This window comes from Triturus cristatus, chromosome 5_2 (genome assembly GCF_964204655.1).
Source record: "Triturus cristatus chromosome 5_2, aTriCri1.1, whole genome shotgun sequence".
In the NCBI taxonomy this organism is placed as follows: Eukaryota; Metazoa; Chordata; class Amphibia; order Caudata; family Salamandridae; genus Triturus; species Triturus cristatus.
The window spans coordinates 1,089,766,241-1,089,783,235 of NC_140588.1; the positions used below are offsets into that span (position 1 = coordinate 1,089,766,241).

General features: G+C 54.0%; 1 protein-coding gene across 1 annotated transcript in view; it reads left to right on the forward strand.

Annotated features, from left to right (window-relative positions):
• Positions 1 to 1,873: 1,873 nt before the first annotated feature.
• Positions 1,874 to 16,995, forward strand: part of LOC146829729 (cysteine and histidine-rich domain-containing protein 1-like) — an 82,193-nt gene continuing 67,071 nt past the window's right edge. Inside the window, exon 1 of the mRNA XM_085608450.1 lies at positions 1,874 to 2,522. Coding sequence (XP_085464576.1) covers positions 2,459 to 2,522 — 64 coding nt within the window. The 5' untranslated portion in view covers positions 1,874 to 2,458. The remainder of the gene's footprint in view (positions 2,523 to 16,995) is intronic.

Sequence of the window (16,995 nt, forward strand, 5' to 3'; positions counted from 1 at the left end):
GGGTCTGCTTGGCCCGGAGGGCTTCCTCTGATAGAGGCTGATGGTGTGATGTGCAACTATGACCACTTGAGGCCTGCTGGGTGTGACTGGCTACCTGCGCTGCAGATAGGGAGGCACAGGCCACCTGCGACTCTCTCCCTGCTCTTGTCTGCCACTTAAGGCCTCCTGCACCACTGCGTGCCACTATGGTAGCTCCTCCTGGGCCATGGGACTCACTGGTGTGCTGGCATGACGCGTCAGTCCCCAGCACGCACCCCCGACTTGAGCACGCTCCCGTGGACTCCGACCATTACAGAAGGTATGTCTATATGGGTTATAGTCCCATTTCTACTGTTTACATTACAGACCCTTACAGAAGGGATGTCTATATGAGTTATAGTCCCATTTCTACAGGATACGTTATAGGCCCTTACAGGAGGGATGTCTATATGGGTTATAGTCCCATTTCTACAGGATACGTTATAGGCCCTTACAGGAGGGATGTCTATACGGGTTATAGTCCCATTTCTACAGGATACGTTATAGGCCCTTACAGAAGGGATGTCTATACGGGTTATAGTCCCATTTCTACAGGGTACATTAAAGACCCTTTCAGGGGGGATGTCTATACGGGTTATAGTCCCATTTCTACAGGATACAGTATAGACCCTTATATGAGGGATGTCTATATGGGTTATAGTAAAACACACAAGATGATGGACGGAATGTTGCACATTGGCAAAACATTCACCCCCAGTCACAGATCTGGTTTTAATCCATCGTTATTTTGCTCACCACGCCACCCCAGTTCAGACATGGCCATATGCAAATCAGTCTTGACCCTGTGCCTCACGGGAATAGTCCAGCTCAAACTGCCAAGCCATGTCTTCCCTGGACCGGAATCAAGCATCCTAGGACCGGTTTCGGGGTTTCACCCCTCTTCAGCCAGGATAGCTTGACTCCAGTGGCGTAGTGAGCACGGGACCCACGTCTGGGCATACCCTTCCCACATAGGGCGAACAGCAAAACACACAAGATGATGGACGGAATGTTGCACATTGGTAGAACATTCACCCCCAGTCACAGATCTGGGTTTAATCCATCGTTATTTTGCCCACCACGCCACCCCAGTTCAGACATGGCCATATGCAAATCAGTCTTGACCCTGGCAGTTCGGGCTGGACTGTTCCCAGGAGACCGACCAATCATCTTCAAAACTACACTTCGGCCACTTGTCTTTCATCCTAACGGCGTCGCGGTGAACGCCATCTGCTGATGCTCTACAAAGTGAGAGTGTGAGGCTCTGTAGCACTGGCTACCGAACAATGTGTTTTACACCCTCTGGTACCCACCGGGGCTGTCCTGTCTGGGGTTCAGGGGTGTCCAAGGTCACACCGTGAGGTTAGAGTGAGCAGAGGTGATGCTCGCCGTGAGCTGTCCTTTCCTAGAAGAGCTGTGGAGTACACCAGTACTGCTCTTCACAATGTCTACATCCCACATAGAAGTCCTTTCTGGGGTTCAGAGGTGTCCAAGGTCACACAGTGACGTTAGAGTGAGGAGCAGTGATGCTCGCTGTGAGCTGTCCTTGCCCAGAGGGGGTGTGGAGTACACCAGTTCTGTCCAGTACTGCTCTTCACAGTGTCTACATCCCACGGAGATGGCCTGTCCGCGGTTCACGCGCCCCCAAGATCACACGTTGAGTTTAGAGCAGCGCTGATCTCAGCTGAGCTGTGAACCGCCTCGACTACCGTACTGCTCTTTAACCATGTGTGCCCCAGGGTGGCCCTGCCCCTCCTACTGTCGGAGTGCCCACCTGTCACCAGCTGCTGACTCTCTGCAGAGCCTTGCATTCCCCTGCCCTAGGCTAAAGATAGCGCCTCTCCGCCCCACCCCCACTCCGGAGCCTCCATGAACCTTCCAGACTACGGACTGGGAGCTATTTCATTCATACTGGGCCTGGGGTCTGCCAGTGTGCGCTAGACCGGCCAAGGAGCTGTATCAGGGCTCTGCCTACCGACGCTGTGCCCTAGGAGAAGGAGCTGTGTCCTAGGAGAAGGAGCTGTGTCCTCGGGAGAAGGAGCTACATCAGGGCTCTGCCTACCGACGCTGTGCCCCCAGGAGAAGGAGCTGTGTCAGGGCCCGGAGCGTGCGGTCCTGTCCTCACCCGACGTGACTGAGCTGTGCAGCTCTAGGGTGACGCCGGAGTTGTGCCCCGTAGTGAGGGAGCTGTAACCTCAGGGTAGATAAGCTGTGGCATACCTTCGGAGTAAAGGAGCTGTGTCCTCAGAGTGAAGAAGGTAACGAGACCTACAGTGTGCCCTCGTGGTGAAGGAGCTATACCAGACCCCAGACTGAAGGAGATATACCAGACCCCAGAGTGAAGGAGCTATACCAGACCCACAGAAGTGAAGGAGCTATACCCTCGGGGTGAAGGAATTACCCAGGACTCTCTTGCGCCCCCACCTCTCTGCCCCCCAGAATGTCTCTGCAGTGCTATAACAAGGGCTGCGGGCAGAGGTTCGACCCGGAGCAGAACTCGGAGGGTGAGTGACGGCTGGACAGGCCCGGGGTAGGTGCTGCGGTGCTGCCCGGGGGGCCAGGGGGTGGGGGTGAGTTCAACATACCCAGTGGAGGACATTGGCGTAGGCGGGGCTCGCGGAGAGCCATGGGTTCTTCCGGGGTCTAGTCAGCGTGCTCTCGTTGGGAGGAGCTGTGTGTGTGTTGGTGGGGAGGGGGCGGGGAGATGGGGGGGGGGGGAGCTCAGCCTAACTAGGGCTCACAGAGTATCTCTTGGAGTTTAGGGTGGTCAGCTAGGGTTCAACCCCCCAAAACTCTTGGGTTTCATTACGCAGGTCAGCTGTTATGCTAAAATAAATGTTAATATGTTCTGAACTAATGTCAAAGATGCACAAGGTCACAAAGAGAGGCATTGTTGGGGTGCATAGAGATGCCGCTTAGAGCCCTTGTGGGGGTCCCTATAGCACTCTCTCTTCGGGTGCTCGTAGTCTTGTTGGGGCTTCTTAGTCTGCCCATTGGTTTCTAGTGGTCTTGAATGACTTAATCAAGTGGTCCTAGCATGGCATGTCAGGGGCTCATAGAATGGCATGTCGGAGGCTCACAGCATGGCATGTCGGAGGCTCTTAGTATGGCTTGTTGGAGGCTCATAGAATGGCATCTCGGGGGCTCTTAGTATGGCTTGTTGAAGGCTCACAGCATGGCATATCAGAGGCTCGTAGCATGGCATGTCGGAGGCTCATAGCATGGCATGTCGGAAGGCTCATAGCATGGCATGTCGGAGGCTCATAGCATGGCATGTTGGAGGCTCACAGCATGGCATATCAGAGGCTCGTAGCATGGCATGTCGGAGGCTCATAGCATGGCATGTCAGAGGCTCATAGCATGGTATGTTAAGGCTCACAGCATGGCATATTGGAGGCTCATAGCATGGCATGTTGGAGGCTCATAGCATAGCATGTCGGAGGCTCATAGCATGGCATGTCGGAGGCTCACAGCATGGCATGCCAGAGGCTCATGACATGGCATGTTGGAGGCTCATAGCATGGCATTTCGAGGATCTTAGCATGGCTTGTCGAAGGCCCATAGCATAGCATGTTGGAGGATCTTAGCATGGCATGTCGGAGGCTCATAGCATGACATGTCGGAGCCTCATAGCATGGCATGTCGGAGCCTCATAGCACAGCAGAATATGGCTGTTTACAATAGATTAGATTGCATGCCATTACAACGCAGTCGTTACAACGACCGCGTTGTTAGTACGCTACCATTGCATCGCAAGTCATTACAACAACTTGTTGTAGGGGTGCGCTTGACTTAGGAATAGTATTATTTACTATTCCTACTCCAGTTTGCGCAACAGCAGGGAAAGAGTTTGATTGTAAATCCTAAACCATTGCACCCCCTACAGCAAGTCATTCTAATGACTTACGATGTAATGGTATTCGCACTTACAACGCGGTCGTTGTAACGACCACGTTGTCATGGCATGCGTTGTGGGGAAAGCGTTGTAAACCCTGTTTTCCAGCATTGCATGTCGGAGGCTCATAGCATGGCATGTTGGAGGCTCTTAGTATGGCAAGTCCGAGGCTTATAGCATGGCATGTTGGCAGATCTTAGCATTGCATGTTGGAGGTTCATAGCATGGCATGTTGTAGGCGCATAGCATGGCATGTCGGAGGCTCTTAGCATGGCATATTGGAGGCTCATAGCATGGCATGTCGGAGGCTCATAGCATGGTCTAGTCTGAGGCTCGCAGCATGGTCTTGTCCGAGGCTCGCAGCATGGTCTTGTCTGAGGTTCCCAGCATGGTCTTGCACGAGGTTCGCAGCGCGGTCATGTCTGAGACTCACAGCATGTTCTTGTTCGAGGCTCACAGCATGGTCTTGTCCGAGGCACTCAGCATGATCTTGCCCGAGGCTCACTGCATGGTCTTGTCCAAGGCTCACTGCATGGTCTTGTCTGAGGCTCACAGCATGGTCTAGTCCGAGGCTCACAGCAAGGTCTTGTCAGAGGCTCACTCCATGGTCTTGTCCGAGGCACTCAGCATGGTCTTGCCCGAGGTTCGCAGTGCGGTCATGTCCGAGACTCACAGCATGGTCTTGTCCGAGGCTCACAGCATGGTCTTGTCCGAGGCTCACAGCAAGGTCTTGTTCGAGGCTCACAGCATGGTCTTGTCCGAGGCTCGCAGCATGGTCTTATCCGAGGCACGCAGCATGGTCTTATCCGAGGCTCACAGCAAGGTCTTGTCAGAGGCTCACTGCATGGTCTTGTCCGAGACTCACATAATGGTCTAGTCCAAGGCTCACAGCAATGTCTTGTCAGAGGCTCGCAGCATGGTCTTGTCCAAGGCACTCAGCAAGGTCTTGCCCGAGGTTCGCAGCACGGTCATGTCCAAGACTCACAGCATGATCTTGTCCGAGGCTCACAGCATGGTCTTGTCCGAGGCACTCAGCATGGTCTTGCCCGAGGCTCACTGCATGGTCTTGTCCAAGGCTCACTGCATGGTCTTGTCTGAGGCTCACAGCATGGTCTAGTCCGAGGCTCACAGCAAGGTCTTGTCAGAGGCTCACTGCATGGTCTTGTCCGAGACTCACAGAATGGTCTAGTCCGAGGCTCACAGCAAGGTCTTGTCAGAGGCTCGCATTATGGTCTTGTCCGAGGCACTCAGCATAGTCTTGCCCGAGGTTCGCAGCACGGTCATGTCCGAGACTCACAGCATGGTCTTGTCTGAGGCTCACAGCATGGTCTTGTCCGAGGCTCACAGCATGGTCTTGTCTGAGGCTCACAGCATGGTCTTGTTCGAGGCTCACAGCATGGTCTTGTCCGAGGCTCACAGCATGGTCTTGTCCGAGGCTCACAGCAAGGTCTTGTTCGAGGCTCTCAGCATGGTCTTGTCCGAGGCTCGCAGCACGGTCTTATCCGAGGCTCGCAGCATGGTCTTATCGGAGGCTCTCAGCATGGTCTTGTCCGAGGCTCACAGCATGGTCTTGTCCGAGGCACTCAGCATGGTCTTGCCCGAGGCTCACTGCATGGTCTTGTCCAAGGCTCACTGCATGGTCTTGTCTGAGGCTCACAGTATGGTCTAGTCCGAGGCTCACAGCAAGGTCTTGTCAGAGGCTCACTGCATGGTCTTGTCTGAGACTCACAGAATGGTCTAGTCTGAGGCTCACAGCAAGGTCTTGTCAGAGGCTCGCAGCATGGTCTTGTCCGAGGCACTCAGCATGGTCTTGCCCGAGGTTCGCAGCGCGGTCATGTCCGAGACTCACAACATGGTCTTGTCTGAGGCTCACAGCATGGTCTTATCCGAGGCTCACAGCAAGGTCTTGTTCGAGGCCCACAGCATGATCTTGTCCGAGGCTCACAGCATGGTCTTGTCCGAGGCTCACATCAAGGTCTTGTTCGAGGCTCACAGCATGGTCTTGTCCGAGGCTCGCAGCACAGTCTTATCCGAGGTTCGCAGCATGGTCTTATCAGAGGCTCTCAGCAAGGTCTTGTTCGAGGCTCACAGCATGGTCTTGTCCGAGGCTCGCAGCATGGTCTTATCCGAGGCTCGCAGCATGGTCTTATCCGAGGCTCACAGCAAGGTCTTGTTCGAGGCTCACAGCATGGTCTTGTCCGAGGCTCACAGCAAGGTCTTGTTCGAAGCTCACAACGTGGTCTTGTCCGAGGCTCACAGCATGGTCTAGTCCGAGGCTCACCGCAAGGTCTTGTCAGAGGCTCGCAGCATGGTCTTGTCCGAGGTACTCAGCATGGTCTTGCCCGAGGCTTGCAGCGCAGTCATGTCCGAGACTCACAGCATGGTCTTGTCCAAGGCTCGCAGCGAGGTCTTGTCCGAGGCTCACAGCAAGGTCTTGTTCGAGGCTCACAGCATAGTCTTGCCCGAGGCTCGCAGTGCGGTCATGTCGGAGACTCACAGCATGGTCTTGTCTGAGGCTCACAGCATGGTCTTGTCCGAGGCTCACAGCAAGGTCTTGTCCGAGGCTCGCTGCAAGGTCTTATCTGAGGCTCGCAGCATGGTCTTATCCGAGGCTCACAGCAAGGTCTTGTTCGAGGCTCACAGCAAGGTCTTGTTCGTGGCTCACAGCATGGTCTTGTCTGAGGCTCACAGCAAGGTCTTGTTCGAGGCTCACAGCAAGGTCTTGTTAGAGGCTCACAGCATGGTCTTGTCTGAGGCTCACAGCATGGTCTAGTCCGAGGTTGACAGCATGGTCTTGTCCAAGGCACTCAGCATGGTCTTATCCGAGGCTCACTGCATGGTCTTGTCCGTGGCTCGCAGCGCGGTCATGTCTGAGACTCGCAGCATGGTCTTGTCCGAGACTCACAGCATGGTCTTGTCCGAGGTGTGAGAAGTTGGCCTGATATGTAGTGCTCACTATTCTAGTGATCACTGTGTATCATTCCAAACGACCCTTATTGATGATTGGTTGTAAGTCAACCTTTTAGACCAGCTATCCTAGTAGCGTGGATACGAGCAGTCTTAGGCTAAACTCTAGAGGGCGTGTTAGGCCAGCTGTTTACCATCACATATACCCCTTGAACACCAAGTGAAAGGACACCACACAAGTTGTTATGAAAATAAAAGGATATTTATTTATAACAGGACTACCCTGGCTCTTTATGAGTCAGGGAGCTAAGCACACTACAAAACTCTTAGGAAAATACTTCAGTTGCACAATTTACACAAATGCCCGAGGGGCACGAGAAACCATCTACACTAACAGTGAAATGCGAATGGTTAGAGTCTGGAGATACTGATTCCGGAGTGATCCGATCAGTGGGACTAAACGAAAAAGGAACTGGACACTTGTAGAGCGAACCTGCGATGGAGCACCGAGATGCTCGAGTTACCTAGCCCGGAGGCTGCGGCTGCGTGAAGTTCGTCAAGATGTCGGGAGTCCTCGTGTAGTCTCAGGAGCCTGAAAGAAGAAGTTGCTGGCAGGCGACCAGTGACGATGTTCAGAGCGATCCAAGCCTGGATCGGTGGTGAAGGAAAACCTGAAAGCAGAGGGGACTCAGTTCTCAACCGCTAGCCAGCGATCGTGTGGGTACCAGGAGGGTACCGGCTGAAGTCACCTCGACCAGGTGAGTGGGTGACGTCGGACTCGGCTGTTCCTCGGACCAGGAGGCGCGGCGGCGACCAGGATGGAGGGCGAGCTGTCCCACGAAGGTGTCTGCTGTCGATGATGCTGGGCCCAGGAAGGGGCAGCGGATCTTGGCAGTGGCCACCCAAGCGGGGGAGTCAAGATGGCGTCGGGAGTGGACCAGGAGGGTCCGGGGTACTCCTCTGTTGAAGGGGAGCAAGAGCCAGTCTGGAGCAACCAGACTAGTGATGAAACAAAACGTGGTGCGTCGTGAAGCGGGCCACAAGCCGGTCGGCAAGTGGTCGGACAACGCGGTGAACAGCAAGGAGCGGAAGGGCCCCCCACGCAGATCTCGTGGATGCTGGGGAGACAGACTTCGATGCTGGAGCTGCTCAGGGTTTAGGGTTTCTCAAACCCTAGGCGCACTCACTCGAGGGTCCCTCGGTGGGCGTGCTAGATAAGCGTCGTGCAGGTCCTGAAGATAGCCGGTCCCGCAGGTCTCGTCACACCTACGACTCTCAGCTGAGCTGATGAGGGAGGTAAAAGGTCAGAGATGGCAGGGAACTCGGGTCTCGTCGAGCTGGGCAGTCTTGATCCGTAGGAGAGACTTACAGCAAACCGCAAGCGCTTAGGTGGTGCCTGCTGGTGCAGGGTGGCTACTCCTTAGCCACAAGGGAGAGTCTTCAGAAATAGTCAAGAGTTCCTTTCGTGGAAAGTGGTTCGTGATTCGGAGGTATCCGATTATCTGATTATCCAATTTGGGAAGGGGACTCGCTCCTACCTTTATTCTAAGAAAAAGGGGCTGGCCCGTGACTAGGTTCTACCTATGGGTGGAGCCAGGAGGGGGGTGGTTACACCCCTATCCTTTGTCCGGCTTCGCGCCAGCTCAGGGGCTGGTGTGCCCCCGAAACTGGTTTGAGCCGGGCTATGCACAGTGAGCACCGGGGTGCCACTTGCAATCACCTTCCTTTCAGCCCTGCCTACCTGGGATACACAAACCCTGTCTGGGACGGTGCTAACACCGCCCTCGACAGGAAACCCTTTGTCCAAGCTCCCCTTGCTGGAAGGTCCCCCAGCAGCAGGAGGTCAGACTTGTGTCTGGTGGCAGCATCCATTTTGTGATGCTGAGGCTTGAGTCAACTTTAACCGGGGTTCAAGGTTACTTCCATGTCGTGTCCCTCTAAAAGGGGGGAATGCTAACCCCGTCACCAGGACTGGCGAGGGGTTCGTATTCCCATTCGTATGACACCTTACTCGACATGTATAGGTGATGCGATGCCAAAGTTAGCAAATAACCGCAAGGATTATAATGCCTTAAAAGTAGTTGGCCCGCGTCACCATGGAACGGCTATTAGGGCTTGGTTCCGCAAGCCGTCGACGGGCACAGCTCGCGCCAGAGCACCGTCCCACATGATTCCCTGCACTCTGCCTTCAGGATTGATAAGGCCTGCTATAGGAGTGACTGATAGGAATCCATGTGTCCATTTTAGGGTTTAGGTGTAGGAATACTACACCTACAGCAACGGGTGATTACACCACGTGGCCCCAGCTGTCGTGCAGCCAGTTGTGTCAGATTTGGGCGGCCATTCCAGGGGTGGCATAATACATGCTTCAGCCCCTGGTAGGCCCTGGGTACACCGATGCCCTGGATACCTGTGGTATGCTGAGACAGGGACTGACAAGGTGGCCCAGTTCCAATTAGTGGATGCACCTAACGTACATGTGTGTTAATTTCGAGAGAGAACAGCTAGGCTGTGGGTCTGATTGGCAGGCCCACAGCCGGAGAAAGTCGTAAACCAATGAAGCAAAAGCAAAAAATCTGGGTGATCATAGGATTGCAGACCCTACTCTCCTACATGACCCCCCCCCAAACTTTGGGACAATAAGCTAACCTTGACCAGGTGAGTCTTCTTGCTCTAAGTGGAAATACCTGGAGAGCCCATCTGCATTGCCATGATCAGTGCCAGGTCTATGCTCCACTGTGAAGTCCATACCCTGTAGGGAAATGGACCACCTAAGTAGTTTGGGGTTTTCACCCTTCATTTGATTTAGCCACAAGAGGGGCTTATGGTCGGTCTGAATCTTGAAGTGAGTGCCAAACAAGTATGGCCTCAACTTCTTCAGGGCCCAAACCACAGCAAAGGCCTCCCTCTCAATAGCTGACCAATTCTTCTCTCTGGGGGTCAGCCTCCTGCTAATAAAAGCTATGGGCTGGTCATGACCATCAAAATTCAGTTGCGATAGAACAGCTCCCACACCCAGCTCCGAAGCGTCTGTTTGGACAATGAATGGTTTGGAGTAGTCTGGACTCTTTAGGATAGGTGCTGTGCACATGGCCCGCTTTAGGTCATCGAACGCCTTCTGACAGCTTGCTGTCCACTGAACTTTTTTTGGCATCTTTTTACTTGTCAGGTCGTTTAGCGGGGTCACAATGGTTCCATAATTTCTGACAAATTTCCGGTAATAACCAGTCAGGCCCAAGAAAGCTCGAACCTGAGTCTGGGTGGTTGGAGGAGCCCAGTCCTGGATGGCCTGTATTTTGCTCTCCAACGGTTGAACCTGGCCTCCACCTACAAGGTGGCCCAGGTATACAACCTGTGTCTGCCCTATCTGGCACTTGGTGGCCTTGATAGTGAGGCCTGCCTTCTGCAGGGCCTCTAACACTTTCCTCAGGTGGACCAGGTGATCCTCCCAGGTGGAGCTAAAGACAGCGATATCGTCCAGATACGCCGCACAGAAGTCGTCCAACCCAGTGAGAACTCGATTCACCAGCCTTTGGAAGGTGGCAGGTGCATTTTTCAAACCAAAGGGCATTACCACGAACTGATAATGCCCACCCGGGGTAGAAAATGCTGTTTTGGGCTTGGCCTCCTCAGCTAACCTGATTTGCCAATACCCAGCTGTCAGGTCAAACGTACTTAAGTAGTTGGCCGAGGCCAACCGGTCGATAAGTTCGTCTGCTCTTGGTATCGGGTGGGCGTCGGTCTTAGTGACCGCATTGAGACCTCTGTAGTCCACGCAAAACCTCATCTCTTTCTTACCGCCCTGGGTGTGAGGTTTCGGCACGAGCACTACGGGACTAGCCCAGGGGCTGTCCGAGGGTTCAATGACTCCCAGCTCCAACATTTTCTGCACCTCTGTCTTGATGCAGTCTCTGACATGATCAGGTTGCCGATAGATTTTACTCTTTACGGGCAGACTGTCCCCAGTGTCGACCTCGTGGGTACACCACTTGGTCTGACTGGGTGTCAGAGAGAACATATGTCGAAAGGATTGAAGAACCTGTTTACAATCCTCTTGTTGATGTCCAGAGAGGCTGCCACAAAAGACAACACCATCTACTGATCCATCGTCAGGGTTCTGAGAGAGCAGGTCTGGGAGAGGGTCACTCTCCTCCTCCTGTCCCTCATCTGTGGCCATGAGCAAGCCCATGCCCTCCCTGTCGACATATGCCTTGAGCCTGTTTACATGGAGCACCCTGTGGGGGCTCCGGGGAGTTCCCAGGTCTACCAAGTAGGTGACCTCTCCCTTTTGCTCAATGATCGTGTGGGGCCCAGACCATTTGTCTTTGAGTGCTGCTGGGGCCACTGGCTCCAGCACCCACACCTTCTGTCCAGGCTGGTACACAGTCAGGACAGCCTTTTGGTCGTGCCAAGCTTTCTGTAATTCTTGGCTCGCCTCAAGGTTTTTAGACGCCTTTTCCATGTACTCCGCCATCCGCGAGCGGAGACCGAGCACATAGTCCACAATGTTTGATGCCGGCTTTCTGAGAGGTCTCTCCCATCCTTCCTTTACCAAACAAAGGGGTCCCCTTACAGGATGTCCGAACAGAAGCTCAAAAGGGCTGTAGCCAACCCCCTTCTGCGGGACCTCTCTGTAGGCGAACAAGAGGCAGGGTATCAGGACATCCCATCTCCGCCGAAGCTTTTCAGGTAGTCCGTGAATCATCCCTTTTAGGGTCCGGTTGAATCTCTCAACCAGCCCATTGCATTGTGGGTGATAGGGTGTGGTGAACTTGTAGTTGACACCACATTCCTTCCACATAGCAGTCAGATATCCCGACATGAAGTTTGCACCTCTGTCTGAGACGACCTCCTTAGGGAAGCCCACTCTGGAGAACACTCCAAGTAGGGCCCGTGCCACCACAGGTGCCGTAGTGGTCCTAAGGGGAATAGCTTCAGGATACCTGGTGGCGTGGTCCACCACCACCAGTATAAACTTGTGCCCTGATGCTGTCTGGGGTTCCATTGGTCCGACAATGTCGATCCCCACTCGTTCAAAGGGTACCCCCACCACTGGTAGTGGTATGAGGGGGGCCTTTGTCGTGCCACCTGACTTACCACTGGCTTGGCAAGTGACACAGGAGCGGCAAAACTCCTTCGTATCTTCGGACATGTGGGGCCAGTGAAAGTGTGGAACAATTCTGTCCCAAGTCTTATTCTGGCCTAAGTGACCTGCAAGGGGAATCTCGTGGGCCAAGGTGAGAAGGAAACCTCTCAGAGACAAGGGGATGACCAGCCTCCTGGTCGCACCAGGTTTGGGGTCTCAGAGTACAGGAGTCCGTCATCCCAGTACACTTTGTGGGTACCTGTGGCGTTCCCTGCAGCCTCAGCAGCGGCCTGCTGTCTGAGGGGTTCAAGTGAGGGGCAGTCTAACTGTGCCTTCCCCAGGTCTTCCCTGGAGGGTCCCCCTGAGCCCAGAAACTCAACCTGACCAGGTTCAAGCTCTTGCGGCTCAGTTTCCCTCAGTTCTGTAAGGTCAGCCTCCTCGGAGACTTGATCCACGACCTGGGGCAAGGGGGAAGGCGAAGCCTTACCCTTACTGCTCCTTTTCTTGGAAGGTGTCTGGTCCGTTCTTCCAGGATCCAGCACCTGTTCAGTGGGGCATCTTTTGGCCTGTGACCTGGTCACAGCAAGGACATGTGCTGGCAAACCTAACATTTCCATGTGAGTCCTCTGCTCCACTTCTGACCATTGTGACGTTTCCAAATCATTGCCCAACAGACATTCTACGGGGAGGTCTGAACTAACCACAACCTTTTTCGGGCCACTTACCCCTCCCCAGGAGAAATCAACAACTGCCATACTGTGATTGGTAGTGACGTTGCTGGCATTGGTCACTAGGTAACTGGTACCTAGCATGATCTGTCCAGGGTCCACGAAGTTAGGCGTCACCATGGTGACACTGGCACACGTGTCCCTGTAGGCCTGAGCCACTCTTCCATTTATCAAAGGTGTCTGTCTGTATTTGCCCAAAGTATTGGGACTGGCGTCAGGGGACATATCCATATCCCCTGTACAGACAAGGACGGCCTGAGTGAGCGTGCCGACTAAGTCGTCACTCCCCTCGGTTCCCAAGGTTAACCCAACTAATGCCTTGGGAGGCGCACTACCACTGCTGACTGTACTAGGGGGCGCAGGTGCCTTAGGGGCTGCAGTGGCAGGGGTTTGCCCTCCTTTCTTGGTGCACTCACTAAACCAGTGAGTCTTACTTTTGCAGTATTGGCACCACCTTTTTGACTGGCCTTCTTGAGTCTTCTTCTTCTGCGAAGCCTGACCCCCACCCTCTTTGGTTTGTTGGGGACCTGTCGAAGACTTCTGGTCATTTTGTTCGTTCTTGTTACCCTTCTGGTCTGCTTTCTTCTGACCACCCTGGTTCTGATTCTGGTTCTGCTTGACCCTTGTTCTGACCCATCTGTCCGCCTTCTTTCCCAATTCTTGGGGAGAGGTCAGATCCGAGTCGACAAGGTGCTGATGCAACAATTGGTTCTGACAGTTGTTTAAAATCTGTTCTCGCATGATAAGATTGTACAATCCTGTGTAATCAGTAACCTTGCTACCCAGCAACCAGCCTTCCAAAGCCTTAGTGGCACAATCGACAAAGTCAGCCCAATCCTGAGACTGAATTTTCTGGGTGTCCCGGAACAGCACCCGGTACTGTTCCGTGGTTAAGCCAAACCCATCAATCAGTGTGTTCTTCAGGACCTGGTAGTTGTTAGCATCCTCAGCTCTTGTAGTGAGGAGCTTGTCCCTTCCTTTACCTTCAAAGGAAAGCCACAGTATAGCTGCCCACTGACTTGGGGGGACGCACTGGACAGTGCAGGCCCTCTCCAAGGCAGTTATCCACTTGTGGATGTCGTCCCCTTGTTTAAAGGGGGGCACGATTTTACTCAGGTGTCTAGTGTCTATACCCCTGTCTTTCTCTCTATTGAGAATGCTGCCACCAGTGGGATCTAACCCACTTAATTTCTGCTCTCGGGCTAAGGCAAGTCTTTCTTTGGCGAGGGCAAGTTCTTCCCGCTCGATCCTCAGATTGACCTCCCGCATCTTCGCTTCATGCTCCCTCCTCTGAGGGGAAGTCATTCCTCTCTGAGAAGGTGCCTGAGAGACATGTGTATGAACCGATCTGCCAGAGCCTCTGGAGAGAGACCTAGCTCGTCCGTTCCCAAGGTTAAGCCTGCTTGAGCGTGGGCCCGGGGCTCCCCCAGTTCCATTCTCATGCCTGCTTAAGTTGGTCCTTGTAAGCCTGCCGACTACCACTGGACCTTTGTCTGCCTCGTCTCCCGATAACTCGTCCTCGTCCTCCTCCTCTGTGTGGAGGTCGAGGTCTGGGTCACCGAGGGTTCCCTCTAAGGGAGGCATGTTCCCATCTGCACTGGGGGGACCTGGGTTAGAGGACCTCCTAGCATCGTACGCCTCTAAGAGACCTATCAGTATTGCGATGGTAGGGTTAGAACCCTGGTTTAGCTTCCTGGAGGCACACAGTTGTCTCATCTCCTTGAAGCTAAGAGTTGCATATCGTGACACGACCTGTGGAGGGTCACTGACGTGGTGCGTCGTGAAGCGGGCCACAAGCCGGTCGGCAAGTGGTCGGACAACGCGGTGAACAGCAAGGAGCGGAAGGGCCCCCCACGCAGATCTCGTGGATGCTGGGGAGACAGACTTCGATGCTGGAGCTGCTCAGGGTTTAGGGTTTCTCAAACCCTAGGCGCACTCACTCGAGGGTCCCTCGGTGGGCGTGCTAGATAAGCGTCGTGCAGGTCCTGAAGATAGCCGGTCCCGCAGGTCTCGTCACACCTACGACTCTCAGCTGAGCTGATGAGGGAGGTAAAAGGTCAGAGATGGCAGGGAACTCGGGTCTCGTCGAGCTGGGCAGTCTTGATCCGTAGGAGAGACTTACAGCAAACCGCAAGCGCTTAGGTGGTGCCTGCTGGTGCAGGGTGGCTACTCCTTAGCCACAAGGGAGAGTCTTCAGAAATAGTCAAGAGTTCCTTTCGTGGAAAGTGGTTCGTGATTCGGAGGTATCCGATTATCTGATTATCCAATTTGGGAAGGGGACTCGCTCCTACCTTTATTCTAAGAAAAAGGGGCTGGCCCGTGACTAGGTTCTACCTATGGGTGGAGCCAGGAGGGGGGTGGTTACACCCCTATCCTTTGTCCGGCTTCGCGCCAGCTCAGGGGCTGGTGTGCCCCCGAAACTGGTTTGAGCCGGGCTATGCACAGTGAGCACCGGGGTGCCACTTGCAATCACCTTCCTTTCAGCCCTGCCTACCTGGGATACACAAACCCTGTCTGGGACGGTGCTAACACCGCCCTCGACAGGAAACCCTTTGTCCAAGCTCCCCTTGCTGGAAGGTCCCCCAGCAGCAGGAGGTCAGACTTGTGTCTGGTGGCAGCATCCATTTTGTGATGCTGAGGCTTGAGTCAACTTTAACCGGGGTTCAAGGTTACTTCCATGTCGTGTCCCTCTAAAAGGGGGGAATGCTAACCCCGTCACCAGGACTGGCGAGGGGTTCGTATTCCCATTCGTATGACACCTTACTCGACATGTATAGGTGATGCGATGCCAAAGTTAGCAAATAACCGCAAGGATTATAATGCCTTAAAAGTAGTTGGCCCGCGTCACCATGGAACGGCTATTAGGGCTTGGTTCCGCAAGCCGTCGACGGGCTCAGCTCGCGCCAGAGCACCGTCCCACATGATTCCCTGCACTCTGCCTTCAGGATTGATAAGGCCTGCTATAGGAGTGACTGATAGGAATCCATGTGTCCATTTTAGGGTTTAGGTGTAGGAATACTACACCTACAGCAACGGGTGATTACACCACGTGGCCCCAGCTGTCGTGCAGCCAGTTGTGTCAGATTTGGGCGGCCATTCCAGGGGTGGCATAATACATGCTTCAGCCCCTGGTAGGCCCTGGGTACACCGATGCCCTGGATACCTGTGGTATGCTGAGACAGGGACTGACAAGGTGGCCCAGTTCCAATTAGTGGATGCACCTAACGTACATGTGTGTTAATTTCGAGAGAGAACAGCTAGGCTGTGGGTCTGATTGGCAGGCCCACAGCCGGAGAAAGTCGTAAACCAATGAAGCAAAAGCAAAAAATCTGGGTGATCATAGGATTGCAGACCCTACTCTCCTACACGAGGCACTCAGCATGGTCTTGTCCGAGGCTCGCAGCGCGGTCATGTCCGAGACTCACAGCATGGTCTTGTCCGAGGCTCACAGCGCTGTCTTGTCTGAGGCTCACAGCATGGTCTTGTCCAAAGCTTACAGCATGGTCTTGGTTGAGGCTCACTGCATGGTCTTGTCCAAGGCTCACTGCTTGGTCTTGTCCGAGGCTCACAGCATGTGTCAAGAATTCCTGTCATACAAGGGAAACACGCCCTTATGTAAACAGGAGAGCTGTTACATAACTCAAGGGAAACACGCCCTTATGTAAACAGGAGAGCTGTTACATAACTCAAGGGAAACACGCCCTTATGTAAACAGGAGAGCTGTTACATAACTCAAGGGAAACACGCCCTTATGTAAACAGGAGAGCTGTTACATAACTCAAGGAAAACACGCCCTATAAAGGGAGGAACCGGGAGGTACAAGGCTGTCGGATATTGTGTTTACACCGACGTACCTGCTTCGTGAAGAGCAGTGTTCAGGAGTGGTGCTCCAGTAAGGCAAGAACGGAGGTAGGTCGAGTCGTTACTCCCTGGGCCGTGTCTTGCCCCATCGTCACCTGTGAAGGACCCGGAAGCTCTACCGGTCAACCATTGAGCTTCGCTTTTTGACTCGGCTGAGTCCAAGCGCAGTGGCGCTTTTGCTGGTTGGAGTCGTAACTCCCAGCCCGACCAGAGACACAGGGACTGCCAGCTGTAACGCACACCAGGAGGTGTTTGCCGCGTTACAGACTCGGAAGTCCACAGGATCGATCGAGCGGCTGCTCTCGGTTCAGTCTTCTTGCTTGTGATTGGGGTATCGGTTACGCATCACCAGGAGGTGACTCCGCGTCCCGGTGCAGTCTGAGGAAGAGGTTGAGCGGCTGCTCCCTTCAGGTAGAGACCCCGGCTGGGTGTTTCCCTGACTCCTCGATTCTCCCCAACACTCTTCGTGCCCCTCACAGCCTACCGATTGGCATTGTCGG